Here is a 16,255-nt window from a genome sequence, read left to right as displayed (position 1 = left end):
AATCAAATTAATATATTGTTTCTAATATGTCATACAGATTAATTAATTAAATATATTACTTTAATAGAAGAAGAAATTGGTTTTTTTAATTGTTTAAAATAAATATCTGTATTGTTACAGATTTGCCGACATTATTGATAACATTTTTATGTTCTTCATAAAACAAATTAACAAGTGGGTTTGCAAGTGGCAATTGTTGTTCAAATTGGGTCAAGTTTTGTGATATCATTGTATCATCAAATGGGTAAATATTATAAATATGTGGAACTATTTCATTCGATCAACAGCCTAGCTATCTACCTGCTCATCTGGTGGGAACCTCATAATTGACTTCATGTGTGTAACACAGACAAATCATAGTTTGTTTCTTTCTAATTTCCACATGAATATACCATTATTAACAATTTTTTTTTTTATTGATTTCTACTTACCTATCCTTTTTAATGGGTAAACAATGTTTTAAAAATCTGATAAGAGATCAAACAAAATGATACTACAGCAAGTACTGTTCAAAAAATTTAACAACTGAATCGAATTGAACTGAAGTTAAAATAATTATAGCGTTATGTTTGATTAGTGAAAAAAAACATAATATATAAACAATTTTAGAATTGAATCAAAATTGAAACCGAACCGAAGTGATACTAAACTCGAATCGAACAAAAACTAAAAACTAAAAATACTTAGTTCAGTACAGTTACACTTCAGTTATTTAATAAACGGTTCTAACGGTTTAGTACGATTCAAAATTTCAAAACGGTATATCAAACTAATAATTTTAGTTCGGTTTTTAATAAATTGAAACGATTCCGTTTAGTTCGAGTAAATTCTTACCATAATTTAATTCGATTTGGTTCAGTTTTCTCACGAACGGTACCACGATAAGGCCTAACTATAGCCAACAAGTTCCACTATTTGTCTCTCTTTTCACCTTTATGTCTTGTATTTATATGTCTACAGCCTCACACTCATTCTCATGCTTATTCTTCCTACCAACTTCTTTCACCTTTGTTTTCCTCTCTATCATCAATCATCAAAACCATGAACAAAGTTGATAAATCTCAAGTTAAAGTTCTCTCTTTCCTAGCTTTTCTCCTTATGATCACATCCTTTTTACCTTCCTCTCTAAGACCTACTTACCTTTACTTAATCTTCAACATCCTTATCATTGCACTTGCTGCTCAAGCCGGACTTCTCACAGCCTTCTCCGAGCCTTCACAAGATACAAAACATCATGTTTTTGTGTCTTCTACACAGCAACATACAATGCAAGAGCCAAAAGAGAAGGAAGCTTCAAGCATAAACAATGCAAACTCTATCTCAGAAGAACAAAAAGTCAAGAAGGTTGTTTGTGTTGGTGAAAGTAAAGTTGATAAGGTGAAAAAATGTCCATCTATGCCAAGTCTTTTTTATATAGGAGACGAAGAAGATGATTATGAAGTGAATAAAAATGAGGAGGTTGAAGTAGAAGATGAGATTTGTTGTGTTAATGGACAAGAACTTTTTGCAAAAGCTGAGGCTTTTATTGGAAATTTCTACAAGCAGTTGAAGATGCAGAGAGAAGAGTCTTGTGCTTCTTAGAAACCATATTTAAGAGTTATAGTTAGTTTTTTTTTTTTTCCTGAGGAATAAATAATTGTCTAGTTGTGAGGATCCATTGTACAGATTTTGATCTGGAATTAGAGGTTATGTTATGTTAGCTCTGTTTGCAAATATTCAATTTTCTATTATCATATTATGAAGGTCGTTTTAATTAAATGAAGGGAAATGCTAACCACCCTTGAAGTACTCTTTAAGAAATTAAAGTGGTAAATTTTTTAAAAAATGTCTGTATTCAATGCATTGTAAATGCATTAGAAATTGAAATATTAACTTTTGTAATGAATATTTTTTTTATTTAATATTCTTAAAGAATGTCCTGAAAGCAGTGGTTAGCATCACCTTTAAAAGAATATGGAAAAATTGCATTTAATTTCTTTGAGATATATTTAAACTATATTTATATAGACAGAAAAAAATTATTTATTTAATTAGGTGAAACTCATAATCTTGTTTTGTTTTACTATGGGAGTTATAACTTTGACTTAGTTGCTAGAGTAGAGTGATAATTAAGGAGGAGGGTGTTTAATTTTCTATTAAAAATTACTAACTATACTAATAGTCACAAATATAATATTATACTTAGCTATTTAGTGAAGTTTTTGGAGTCGTTTGTAGGCTAATTACATTTTAATTGTGAGAAAAATATAGAACAATTTATTTAACAAGAGTTTAACTTTTACAAATATGTCACATGAAATACTTTTCTCCCCTCTTGTCATCAAACAAAAAAAAATCCGATGTTTTATCTAAGGTAAAGTGACAAAAAATTAAAACAACGAGAAAAGAAAAGGAAAAAAAAAATCAACAATAAAGCAAAAAGTTGTTTGATACGAAAGTTGGTCTAAGAGGTTTCATGATCACAACCGATGAATAATACTATCAACGTCAACACTTTAAACACATCCGTCAACACCTTGATCACATTCGTTGAAAGACACCTTTTACGTCTTGATAAAAAACATTAGGATTGATAAACGTCACCACATAACCGCTTCTTTTTGTATACCCAATGTATATACATGCTTTGCACAAGTTTATTGAATTCACAACGAAGACTCCTTCAAAGCTATGAAACATTCCTTTTTCTTTACTACCGCAGAGCTTTAGATTTCTTTAGGTTAATCTATTTAATGAAGCTTAGGATCTTGTTTTAAATCGTAGAGAGCCCTTTTCATTTTGAAAACATGAATAAGGAGTGTTTTATACAATCGGGAGGATGATCAACATACATTTGCTTATGGGTGTAACCGTGTAACGAAGTTTTTTTTTTTGTTCGTGAAGATCACTGTTAGAATCCAAAATGTGGATATTTGTTGATAAACTTTTGTGGTATTTTGATAACTTTTCTCATTACTTTTCTATTTAATTTCGGTTCGTAATAGTGTAAATAAATAAAATCGAGTTTAGTAGTAAGTATAGTATTTTTTTTAAGCTTTTCTTATGTTTTTTGTAGGTTCTATGCATTTTGGCAAGTAATAGGAGGTAAGGATGCAATTTGGAGCAAGTTTGGAGGCTTAATGAAGAAGTTTGGTTCAGCAAGGGCCGCTCAGCGGCCACTAAGCGCGCTTTCCAGGGGCGAAAGGAAAATTTGTGCTCAGCAAGTCCCGCTTAGCGGCCTCAGCCCGCTTAGCGGTCTCCAGCGTGGAAGCAGATATTTTTGGTGCTCCGCTTAGCGGCAGTCTGGGCGCTAAGCGGCGGTACTTTTTCAAGTGGCTACTTTTAGGCACTTAGAGATATTTTTGAGGATCCTTATCTTGTGTTATTCATTGTTACCAACCACACACTCTAGGGCAAGAGAAGAGGAGAGAAAAACTCATAAATCTTCAAGATTTCTCAAGCATTTTTCTTCATCATCTTTGAATTTCTATGCTAGGAGGTCTTGTATTGATGTTTGTTGTTGAAGCTATGGATAGCTAAACTTCTCATGTGTCAAGATTAGAGGTAGTTAGCTTGTAGAGTATGTATTTAGCTTGATCTTTTGTATATGAACCTTGTTGGTGATTAATATATGGTGAATATCTTTGTATTCATGTTTATATGTTGTTTTGATACACTATTGAGAGATATGTTTCAAATCTTGACCAAAAGGGTATTCATCTATCAACAATCAAACTCTAGAGATAGATTTGTGAGTTGATAATCACTTGTATCAAACTTTAAAGGTTATTATGTCAACTGTCGGCATGAGAGATCATCTGACGGTTAATATAATAACAATCACGACACTGCTTTAGAGATAAACAGTATCGAAAGGATACGTGATTGTATTAATCATTGATATGTTCATATACATGATCATCAGAGTATATTCAAAAGCAAGCTAATGAAAACTAATCTTGACACAGTTTTACCAAACCGTTTTTAAATCCTAAGTTATTGTCTTTAATTTCTTTTCATGCTATTTATCTTTCATGACACTAAAAACATCCAGAACCTTAACTCAAAATACACTAAGCTGTAGAACGGCGATAATATCGCATCAATCCCTGAGGAGACGATACTAGAAATATTTATCCTATACTTTCTAACAATCACCTCATAAAATCTCCATAATGATTCTTGAGCCCAGACAGATAAAAACTATCAGTTTGAGATTAACCCGATTAAAATCTCTCTTGGTTTCTAAGTTTAGCCTGGTATAAAAGCTTAGTAGGTTTGAGATCATCCCGGTAAAAATATCGTCTTGGTTTATGGTCAACCAGTGTAAAACCTTAGTTGGGTTCGGAAGATAGAAAACTCAAAACTTCCGGTTTGGTTCGAGATTATCCTTGAAAAATCTCTTTTTGGTTTGGAGACTAACTGCTCTAAGCCTCGAACTATATGTTGATTCTTCTTATATGAGGGAGGGATATCAAATGTGTTATGGTTACAATGTAAATTCCATCAATAAGATGTACCTGTGGTTGATGTTAATGTTGAAGATCTTCTACCACCAACTTATAAGAAGGGTCCAGATACGTTTAAGAAGTTAAGGTTTAGAGAACATGGTGAAATAGGATCAAAGATGAGGAGGTCTGGTGTAGCTTATAGATGTATCTAATGTGATAAATTTGATCATAATTCAAATAAATGTCAAAACAAGAAACATGACCCTAAATCTTTGAAAAGAAAGACAAATTAGTATTGTTATGATATTTTAAACAGACTGGTAAACAATCCTTATTTTAAACAGACTGGGAAACAATCCTTATTTTTTGTGATTAATTGAAGGAATTCATTTTTTTTAATAGACAATGGATTGATAACCGAAATAAAAGGGATACTCCACCCAAGATACAAAATGGAGGAATTCATTTATTTTGGTGCAAAGAAAAACTCCAAAAATAAAGAGTAAAACTGAGAGTTTTGTAGCTACTCATGTCTCTCGGCATAAACTCCAAAAAATACAGTATGTCAATGCCATATCAAATATTTGATAACTAAATTTAATGAAGAAAAAAAAGAGAATATTCAAAATCCAATGAAAAAAAAATTTTTACCGACGATTTTTCAAAAATGACTCACATGACACGAGATAATAGATATTAACACAAAAGTTAAAATATAAAATTTATCACCATCGACTATCTAACATTGTGGATCGCTGAAAATGAAATCCCAACACTTTCGAATATTCTATACATATTTTTGACTAAAAATCATTCGATTATGATTAAAAAAAATATCCAACATACTTTTTATTATAATAAACACAAGTTGGTCCTTTATCAGTCATGCATGACTTAAGAAACACAAGAAAACAACAACGAATATTATTTTGTATTTTAATAGTTTACTCTAAGTTACAATAAGTAGCACCAATATCTTTCATAATCATATTTAAAAACAAGCTTATTATTAAATATGGAACAAAAATATGTACAAGCTCAAGACAAATATTTTGATAGTTATGCAGGCTGCAGCAACTAGTCATGCATAAAATATAATTAGTTTTTTAATTCCGCAATTAAGTTGAAATAAATCAAATTTAAAATATAATTGTTATGTATTGTCCGTGTAAAAAGTTTTACAATGTCAATCTATCCCAACCATTCATAATTATTATTTTATGGGTTTAATGGACATGCACGTGTAAAATAATTTTATACTATCATCTAATTGAAATATAATATTCTGTCATGTCATATAAGTTATTTAAAATGTTTCTGCTCTATCATATAAATTATTTAAAATTTTCAGTATGACTGTGCAGAACACATGATAATCATTGGTTGATATGCATATTCTTTTTCTCCTTACTTTATATATAATTAAAATAAAAGTAAAATATTATTTAAGATATTAAGATTTGACGGTTCCGATTACACCGTCGGTATATTCCAATTAAATTCTCATTTTAATTAACATAAAGTATAATTGATAATGAAAATTAAATATTGGAAACAGAACTATAACATTACATTATCTCCAATTCTAGATCAAAATATTTACAATGGAACCTCATCAGAACTAGAAAAGTATTCATTCAGAAAAAGAAAAAAAAATCTAATTAAGTCCTAAATATGGTTTCTAAGAAGCACAAGACTCTTCTCTCTGCATCTTCAACTGCTTGTAGAAGTTTCCAATAAAAGCTTCAGCTTTTGCAAAAAGTTCTTGTCCATTAACACCACAAATCTCATCTTCCCCTTCAACCTCCTCTTTCTTATTCACTTCCAAATCATCTTCTTCATCATCTCCTATATAAAAAAGACTTGGCATAGATGGACATCTTTTCACCTTATCAACTTTACTTTCACCAACACAAACAACCTTCTTAACTTTTTGTTCTTCTGAGATAGAGTTTACACTGTTTATGCATGAAGCTTCCTTCTCTTTTGGCTCTTGCATTGCATGTTGCTGCGTAAAAGACACAAAAACATGATGTTTTGTGTCTTGTGATGGCTCAGAGAAGGCTGAGAGAAGTCCGGCTTGAGCAGCAAGAGCAATGATGAGGATGTTGAAGATTAAGTAAAGGTAAGTAGGCCTTAGAGAGGAAGGTAAAAAGTGTGTGATCACAAGGAGAAAAGCTAGGAAAGAGAGAACTTTAACTTGAGATTTATCAACTTTGTTCATGGTTTTGATGATTGATGATAGAGAAGAAGAAAAGGTGAAAGAAGTTATGACAAAAAAGATAAAGAAGAGTAAGCATGAGAATGAGTGTAGGGTTGTAGACATATATATACAAGACATAAAAGTGAAAAGAGAGGCAAATAGTGAAACTTGTTGGTAGCATTATTGTTGGAGACATGATATTTTGATATCTTAGTGAAACTTGTTGATAGCATTATTTGTTCTAGACACAATATTTTGATATCTTATCATATTTTTAATATTTTTAAAAGAGAAATGATATTCTTACACCATTTCCTTACTATTATATTATATATTACTCTCTTCGTTTTTATTATAAGTCGTTTTAGACTTTTCACACAGATTAAAAAAAATAATAATTATTGTATGAAAATGAGAAATTATGAAGGTTTTTATATAATTATCATTCATTAATAAATTTATATAATTGAAAGGAGAGAAAATAATAAATATTTAAGGATATAATAGGAAAAATAGCATTAATTATTCATTAGAATTGTAAAACGACTTATATTTAAATACATTTTTTTTTCCAAAACGACTTATAATAAAAAACGGAGGGAGTACTGTTCAGTGAAATACTCCATCTTACTATTATTATAAGCAAATATTCGTTTTTTAGGTTCAATGAATAATGAATGTATATGGGCTTTTATGTTAACCACGTACATTCATTACTCAATAAATCTAAAAAGAGAATATTTGTTTATAATTCCGGCCGGAGGGAGTATTATAATAAAAAAATTTAAATTTTTTTTTGTTTTTTTATTTTTTATTTTAATTAAAGAATATCGATATAAAATTGTATGATTAATCAACTTTATAATTTTATTAACCAACATTTTATATTATTAACTACTTTTGTTTTACTACTAAAAATTATTTTTAATATTTGAATGTTTACTTCATAATTTTATTAATTAACATTTTACTTTTCATTTACTAATTTTGTTTTATACTAAAAATTAATTTTTTTAATATTTTGAAATTTATTAACTAACTTCATCACTTCTTCGATTAACTTTTTATTTTTTATTAACCAATTTTATTTTACCGCTAGATTATTTTTAATATCTAAGTGATTTAACCAACTTCATCACTTCATTAATCAATTTTTTATATTTAATTAACTAACTTTATTTTACTACTAAAAATTATCGTTCATGATAATTATTTACGTGTATGTTACTATTTACGGTCATCATTCATATATATATATATATATATATATATATATATATATATATATATATATATATATATATATATATATATATATATATATATATATATATATTAAAATTTATTATTCATCGTGTAAGTATGGTAAATAATAATATTGTATATGGTATAAATATATCTAGTATAGGAGTTAGTGTGAGAATAGGATTGCTATTTTTAAAACATTGTTAAAAGTGTTGTGTTCATGTGGAATTTAGAAAACAACAAGCTATATTTTGTCTCATAATACATACATGAAGTCAATTATGAGGTACCTACCAGGTGAGCAGGTAGATAGCTAGGCTGTTGATAGATTGAAATATTTCTACAATCTACATATATTTAATATTTACCAATTTGATCATACAATGATATCATAAAGTTTAATCCAATTTGGATAAGAATTGCTACTTGCAAACCCACTTGTTACTTTATTTTATGATGAATATAAAATATGTTATCAATAATGTCAGCAAAATCAATAACATTGCAGATATTTATCTAAAACCATTTTATTTTCTACACTTCTTCTCTTCATTCTTTTGTGACATTGTTTTGGAGTTCACTAAAGTATTTAATTAAACTAATCTGTATGACATATTAGAAACAACATATTGATTTGATTAGTTAAGTTTTGGTACAAAAATATTAGGACAATGTGACATTATAACATTTGCAAGTTGAAATTAAACTTATTACATTATGATTAGTTTGAGTATTAGTGGATGTTTTATGATAAGGTCGGTAAAAGAATATATTCCTCAGCCTTTATTTAATTTTTTGGACAAAAGCAATGAACCTTTCTAAAACTTCTATGGCATCTTGGGTGTTGAACCCCATTCCCAAAATGGTTCTTGAGATGAGTCCCACAAGGCATTTTTGTGGAATCTACTAGCAATATAAAGTTTGTTAATACTCTATATTATAGGTAGTTATTATGCTTGTTCTTCATTTTTATATATTAAGTTTGTTAATTATTATTGATTAATTGATCTAATTACTAATAATTTGTCAATATATATTTTCACTTTTATCTCATCATATATCACTTCTATCAAGGAAAATAATAGATCACAACTTAAATCAACTTAAATCAAATCTGATATATTTAAATTAAATTTTTATTATTTTATTTATTCACTAAAAGTATAAATGAACCAAATCTTGTCATATATCATTACTATAAAAATTGACTTTTATCTCGATTGAAAAATGATTGTTACATCGGTTGGAGGTCCGAGATAACGAACGGTATTATAAAAATTACACAACTTTTTCTCCCGAACCATTAACCGATGTAGAAAATTAGAAAGTGCACAACTTTTTCGCTCAGTTGAGAGGTTAATTGAGGGAATATCCATCACTTTTCACATCGGTTGGAATTTAACATATTTTTTATTATAACCAGTATTTTTGTAAAAGAGAACCTAAATGACACATTTTGTACCATATATTTAATGACCGCAAGATCAAAACAAAAATTATACATATTTACATCAAATAAACTAATCAATTATGTTTAGAGTAACTCAGAAATACACATTCATTTTTTAAAACAAATATTTATTATATAAATGATTCAATTGAACTCATAAAACTCAAGGAAGCAAGTTATCTAACGTGAACAAACATATGTCATATGATTCTTCTTTTGTGTGTGGTCGGTGTTCATTTGTTAAACACCAACTTAGAGATCAATACTCCATATATTGTTAGAAGGATCAATAACATAAAATATTTTTCCACTTCAAATGCCATCATGAAATATTCGTTCAGATAAGATGTCTTGCAAAGGTCGGTTGAGAAAGAGGTGGCACTATTAGAGGATCCCATGATTGCAAATTCAAATAAAAAGGATGAAATGCTTAGCGAAGTGGTGCTAGAGGACATTACACTTATTCGCGAGTCTTTGGTATCAAGGGAAGATACAAATTATAAGCCATGTAGCTCAAAAAATAAGAAAAACAATAGGCAAAAGGCTAATAAAAATGGTGCAATCACATACAACACAACGTTGCATGGTGGTAACACAAACCATTAATAATGAAAGTCTTTTATTGTAATTCGTATACCTTTTAAAGATCTTCATGTATCGATGTACTGGATATGTCCACCTTAAATAAACTGGGCCATAAAATCTAATCTCCCTGACTAGATGAGCAATTAAGTGAACCATAATGTCAAAAATGGATGGTGGGAAATACATCTTTAATTAACACAAGATCATTTCAGCCTCATGTTTCGACTAATCAAAATTTTTTGGATCAATGACTTCAGTATATCTAGCATTGAAAATAAGCACAATCTAGTTATACTTTCTCTTACATTTTTCAGCAAGATTCAATGAAGAGATTCTCGTAGAAGTTGTTACATCAAAACATGACAATCATGAGATTTTAATCCAATTAATTTGAGATCTTTCGTTGGTACATGTTTCTTGACATTTGATGTGTACCCTTGGGAAAGTTTTATATCCTACTAACACATGCAATTTTTTTATTTTCTAGACAAAGTGTGATAAGTTATGGGAAAATATGTTCTTTTATCTATTTATTTTGGGGCTAACCCTTTTCTTATACCCATCTCCACCATAGTTAGACATACATTCTTACCATTTTTTCCCTTGAATGTTGAGATGTGTCCCAGTTACAGTATCACACACTTTTTTTCTCCACGTGTATTACATTAAAACAATATCATACATCGAGGTTAGACCAATATGGAAGATCAAAGAACACCGACATCTTTTTTTTTGTTCTTTCTAAAGACAACATCAAGGTTTTATTGTCTTTGATAAATTTCCTCCCCGGTTAAGGGTTTTAGAGTGATATCAAACTCTTTTTCTCTATTAAAATCTTTCTGCAATCTACTAAATGGGTGATTAGATCTTAGAAATTCCCGATGCCCAAGAAAAGCAGTATTTTTCCTTTTTATTAGTTAGTGGAGGCATGTATCAGTTTCAAATATAAGACACGCTTTATGTCCCTTAATCTTGTAGCAAAAAAAATTACCATAGACAGGAAATTCGTTGATTTTGCAAAACAATATTACACACATCTTAAAATTTTCACCCTAAGATGCATTATCAACTTCAAATCCTTCCTCCCACAAAAATATTAAACATTTAACCAATGAACTTAGATAAACATCTATGTCGTTTATTGGTTGTCTTGGGTCCGAAATCATAATAAATAATATCATATATTTGTACTTCATGGATAACCACAAAGATATATTGTAAATTATGAGAAGAACAAGCCAAAAAGTATAGTTAGTACTCAAATTACCAAACAGTTAGAATAGTTATAGCTATTGCTTTTATTAATATTTGGCATATTTATCAGCTTGATGTGAAGAATGCTTTCTTGCACTGACAACTTCAACAGAATGTGTACTTGTTTATTACACCTGGTGTTAAACATACGGAGCCTACTCAAGTATTTAAGCTTGTTAAGTCTTTGTATAGGTTGAAACAAGCATGTAGAAAATGACATGAAAGATTGACTTCATTCCTCATCAAACACCAATACAAAAAAGCTACTGCAAATGTATCTCTATTCGCAAAGCAAGATCAATCATCATTTTCTATAATGCTTGTACATGTAGATGAAGCCATTGTAGCAAGTAATTATTTGGAGGAAATGAAAAGGATCAAAGATGCTTTACACAAGGAGTTCAAGATCAAAGACTTAGGCAGTTAAAGTACTTCCTTGGAATAGAAGTGGCTCATTTCAAACTTGGCATTTCTTTGTGTCAAAGAAAGTATTGTTTGGATCTATTACAAGATTCGAAGATGTTATGTGCCAAACCAGTGTCCACACCATCAGATCCATGATCAAAACTTCACAGAGATGGTAGTTCACCATATCATGATATTCCTACATATAAGTGATTAGTTGGAAGACTTTTATACCTTAATGCTATCAGGCATGATATCACATTTTTCTCTAAACAATTAAGTCAATATTTGTGTGCTCCAACTATGGATCATTTCAATGCAGCCAATCGTGTTCTTAGGTAACTGAAGTCATGTCCTGAAAGAGGAATATTCCAGCCGAGAGATTCACAGGTCAAGCTGCAAGGGTACTCAAATGATGATTGAGATGGATGTTCAGACACTAGGAGGTCAATTTCAGGTCAATGCTTCTTCCTTGGAAGATCTCTCATTTCATGGCGAACCCATAAGCAATTAAATGTATCTAGATCATCAAGTTAATCTAAATATCGATTTTTAGCTACAACTACATGTGAACTTCAATGACTACTATATTTGTTCAAAGATTTAAAGGTTGAATGCATAAAAATACCAGTGATGTATTGTGACAATCTGAGTGCTTTGTACATTACAACAAATTTTGTGTTCCATGAAAGAAGCAAACACTTGAAGTTCGACTACCATACTGGAAGAGAGATGTTTGCTGGTGTGAAGAAGTTGTTGCCTTGCTCTTGAAAGGATTAATTGACAGATTTCTTCACCAAATCATCGCCTCAACCTTTCAATTGCTTACTATCCAAGTTAATGGTGCTTGATATTTATCAACCATCTTGTGATCACAATAGAATAACTAAATAACTAACCATTATTTATAAATGTGATGAAGGTGATAGAGATTAGATCACTATGTATGCAAACTCATAAATCATAGCATGTTATGAAGTTGTTATAGATTAGATGACCATGTATGCAAGCTCATAGATCATATCATGTACCCTTGTTTGTACTATATAAGTAATAAGTGTATTCTCACATTACAAACAATGAAGCTAGAATCATTTTCACACCAAAATATGTTATTCATAATACACATATTAGTTAGTTGAATAATTTAATTAGAAAAAAAAATCATTTTGAATCAATATTACCTCGAGTAACATTGTTGTCAACTTTTAACGTAGGAGCAAACTATTCTTTTACACAAACTGTTCATTTCTAAAATTATATGTAGATAAGAGGTAATCTTTGACAAGTAATAAGAATTCAAAATATTTTTTTCTTTATTAAAGATATTCTCTAAAAATTAACTTTGATATCATTCATTTGTTTTAGTTTAGATTTTTGTCAGTTTATGGAAAATCATATCAACAACAAAAGAAAATAATTTAAAACTTGATATTGTGTACAGCTTTTTGAAGACCATATAATGATCTAAATCTTTTATGATGGATGAATGGAGTTCATTAATCAAAATATAAGAGATTCTGTCTTTAGTTTAGTGCTAGAAATTCCATACATATTTTTTTAATATATTGAAAATCAATGAACAACTTATATTCGGCAATATCATAAAAGTATTTAAAATAGTATATGATTTTCCATAAACTAGTCACAAAGCATTGCCAAAAAAACGTACACAAATAATAACAGGCCCGGGCCACCAAATTCCTAACACTAAAAGGCCCATCAAACTTTGGTACAAATAGCAATCTTTGATTAATTTATGCATTTATTTTCTTCAAATTATGGGTTTTATTTCAACCACGGAATCTTTCAACGAGTTTCAATCTCACAATTTTAAATTTTTGCATTTATTTTCTTTAAATTATGGGTTCTGTTTCCTGTACTTCCTCTACTCTATCATCCCTAAAAAATTTAGTTAATTTTTTCTACTTCATATTCTATGTTATCCATTAAAAATTTACTTAATCCAAGAATTTCATAATTTATTAAAATTGAAAGAATGAGATCCTTTATAAAATCAGAATTACCTCTCTGCACAGAAAACAATAAAATAGCTTTCTGGCGTGTTGTCGGTGTATGAGAGACGTTGGAAGGAGCTTCGTGCGGCTGACCCATTTTGTTCTTGAACTTACGGTTCTAACATTGTTACTATTTATAACAAAGCATGGAACTCGTAACATAAAAAAAATAAAGTAAAAAATAAAAAATAACAACAATAAGAAAAGCAACTGCATGAGTTAAGGAAATCATCGGATAAACAACACAGAACATGTGTAGAGAGTTTCATTTTGCGAACATATTTTCTTTTGAACTAGGTATAGTTTCACTAAAAAAATATTGTTATAGGCTAAAACCCAATGGCTCTAATAAATCCATTTAAAAACAATGGATTTATTGGAGCAATTGGCTTTTAGACTCTAACACTATATTTTCTAGTGGAAATACACATTGTCCAAAAGAGAATATCAAAATGAAACACAACATGGATATGTAGTTGTTTGTTTAGTGATTTCTTTAATTGTTCCAGCTACTTCCCTTGCCATAATTATTTTCTATATTTTTTACATTATTTGTCAACTTTTTTGCTTAGAGTCATTCCATACTTCAATATAAATATGTAGTACCATTGTAATGAACCTAAAGTTAAAGAACAATAAAATGATGTTGATGATCGTGGTTCTATAATTCATAAAAAAAAGTTGTTTGCCTTTAAATAAAAATGAAATCTTTTCCTATGAAAGATCGTGTTTCTTTCAATTTGACTAAATTCTGGAATGCATAGATTAGAGGGAGTAGAGAAAACATAACACAAAATAGAGAAAAAAAAAATACATAAATTTGAAATTGTGAGATTGAAATAGTTTAAAAGGCAACCTTTAATTGTATCAACAATAGAGAGTGTGTTACCAATGACAGATGTGGAGTCACGTAACAAAAAATCTCCATAACATTCCACACATCATTACATTACATGGATGGAATATTAGCATTTGTTGCACCCTATTTTTATAGCCAACAAAAATTACACCAAATTCAACTTGCATGGTGAATAATAGCTAAATGAATTAGTCAAATATCACCAACAATAGCTAAGTGAACTAATCATATTTGACTGATTCATACTTAATTGGTTTATGATATTTTGTTCCTAATTAATAGGTTAGTTTCTAGATAAACCACCCTATTTTGATTCCAAATTGATAAGCACTACCCCACTTTTAGCTTATAATAAGTCTATGAGAAAACGATAAATATAAAGCGCTTGTTTAAAAATATGGTGGAAGTTTAAATATTTTTTATATAAAAAATGCACAATAAAGTTTTTAATTGAAATTATTTTAAAAAATATCTAACATATTTTGAGATATATAAATTTAAAATTTAAAAATAATAAGGGACAAAATAAAAAATTCATCTTAAATCTAGCGACAGGTATAATATTAATTAATAAATTACATGGTGGGGATAACATTAGCGGCACGGAGGAGCGAGAGTTGACCAGAACCAACGAAGGAGTAAGCAAGAGAAAGGTGACTGTTGATCGCAAGACCTACAGCGAAGTTATCAACGAATTCATGACACTTGTATGGAACAACTTCTCAATAAGAAGCATGAGTTAGGGCTTGTTTCTTGTTTTTAAAAAGTGTAGCCTATTATTTTCTTATCAAATAAATATTGTTTGTCATAAATTTTTTTACATAACATGCCTTTTAAAATATCTTGATTGGGGTGGAGAGATTTTACCAGCGATTTATATAGGTCGACATAGCGCTTGACCTATTTTGGTCCTAGAGTTTCCTCTCAAGAGTTCTACTAAAAATATCTTGAGATTTTTATAGGATATGCCAACAAACCTTTTTAAATTCTACTTTGGTTAATTTTTATTCCTCGGTCATTAACCGAATAAAGGCTTTCATATCTAATTGGAGGCATTACAAATGTGTTAATCAATTAACCGTAATCTAGTAATTAATTAACCCATCAAAAAACACTCATAATTGATTAAATAGATCCTCAATCAATTAAGTACGCGTATAAAAAAAATTTCAGGTGTTTTTGTAAAATATTTAAGTCTATGTGTTTAGGTGAGTAATCACAACAGAAACAAAATGCAGAAAAGTAAACTGCAGAAAATAAAGAGATGAACTTAGAGAGATTGCACCAGAGATTTATACAATGTTGGTTGAATGTTGGCCTAATCCTGTCCCTAAGAGGTCTTTTTGAGATTTTCTCTATAGACTTTGAGCTTTTAAGAGGTTATGCCCATAGACCTTATTACAATCAGATCTTGATTTTTTAATAGGCTTATCCCCATCCAAAAGACAGCTTTTACCTTAGGCTCTACTATCGAATCAATTAGTGATTTATGGTTGATCTCTTTAACCAAAACAAGACTTTTTTCGACAAAGCTTAAGAAACCAATCACTTATATTTTACCACAAGTTGATCTCGAGAACCAAAAACTCGATCTCTTAAAGGTATCATACCTTTAAGAATTTAAATGACCAGTATGACACTTACTAAAACATCTCCCTCACAAGCTTCACTTAAAAGCACTTAGGGAACCAAAAGAGGAATACGAAAATTTTCAAGGAGAGGAAGAAGATAAGTTCCAAAGAAATATAAAATCAATGGAAAGTGGCATGGTTTGAAGTGAGGAAGACCCTCCCTTATATAGTAGTT

General features: G+C 29.6%; 2 protein-coding genes across 2 annotated transcripts; one reads left to right on the top strand and one right to left on the bottom strand.

Annotated features, from left to right (window-relative positions):
* Positions 1–991: 991 nt before the first annotated feature.
* On the top strand, positions 992–1,738 carry LOC131637283 (uncharacterized). Its single transcript, XM_058907865.1, has one exon. It carries the CDS (start codon positions 1,042–1,044, stop codon positions 1,579–1,581), a length of 540 nt encoding a protein of 179 aa, XP_058763848.1. The 5' UTR covers positions 992–1,041; the 3' UTR covers positions 1,582–1,738.
* A 4,275-nt stretch (positions 1,739–6,013) lies between these two features.
* LOC131637282 (uncharacterized) lies at positions 6,014–6,706 on the bottom strand. Its single transcript, XM_058907864.1, has one exon. The coding sequence runs from the start codon at positions 6,652–6,654 to the stop codon at positions 6,112–6,114; it is 543 nt and encodes a 180-aa protein (XP_058763847.1). The 5' UTR covers positions 6,655–6,706; the 3' UTR covers positions 6,014–6,111.
* Positions 6,707–16,255: the final 9,549 nt, after the last annotated feature.

Source organism: Vicia villosa, unplaced genomic scaffold (genome assembly GCF_029867415.1).
Source record: "Vicia villosa cultivar HV-30 ecotype Madison, WI unplaced genomic scaffold, Vvil1.0 ctg.001961F_1_1, whole genome shotgun sequence".
In the NCBI taxonomy this organism is placed as follows: domain Eukaryota; kingdom Viridiplantae; phylum Streptophyta; class Magnoliopsida; order Fabales; family Fabaceae; genus Vicia; species Vicia villosa.
The sequence above is the reverse complement of the archived record's forward strand: the minus strand, read 5'-3'. Positions and strand labels throughout refer to the sequence as shown.

Coding starts and splice junctions, on each gene's coding strand:
- LOC131637282 (XM_058907864.1), bottom strand. CDS start 6,654: ATGAACAAAGTTGATAAATCTCAAGTTAAAGTTCTCTCTTTCCTAGCT.
- LOC131637283 (XM_058907865.1), top strand. CDS start 1,042: ATGAACAAAGTTGATAAATCTCAAGTTAAAGTTCTCTCTTTCCTAGCT.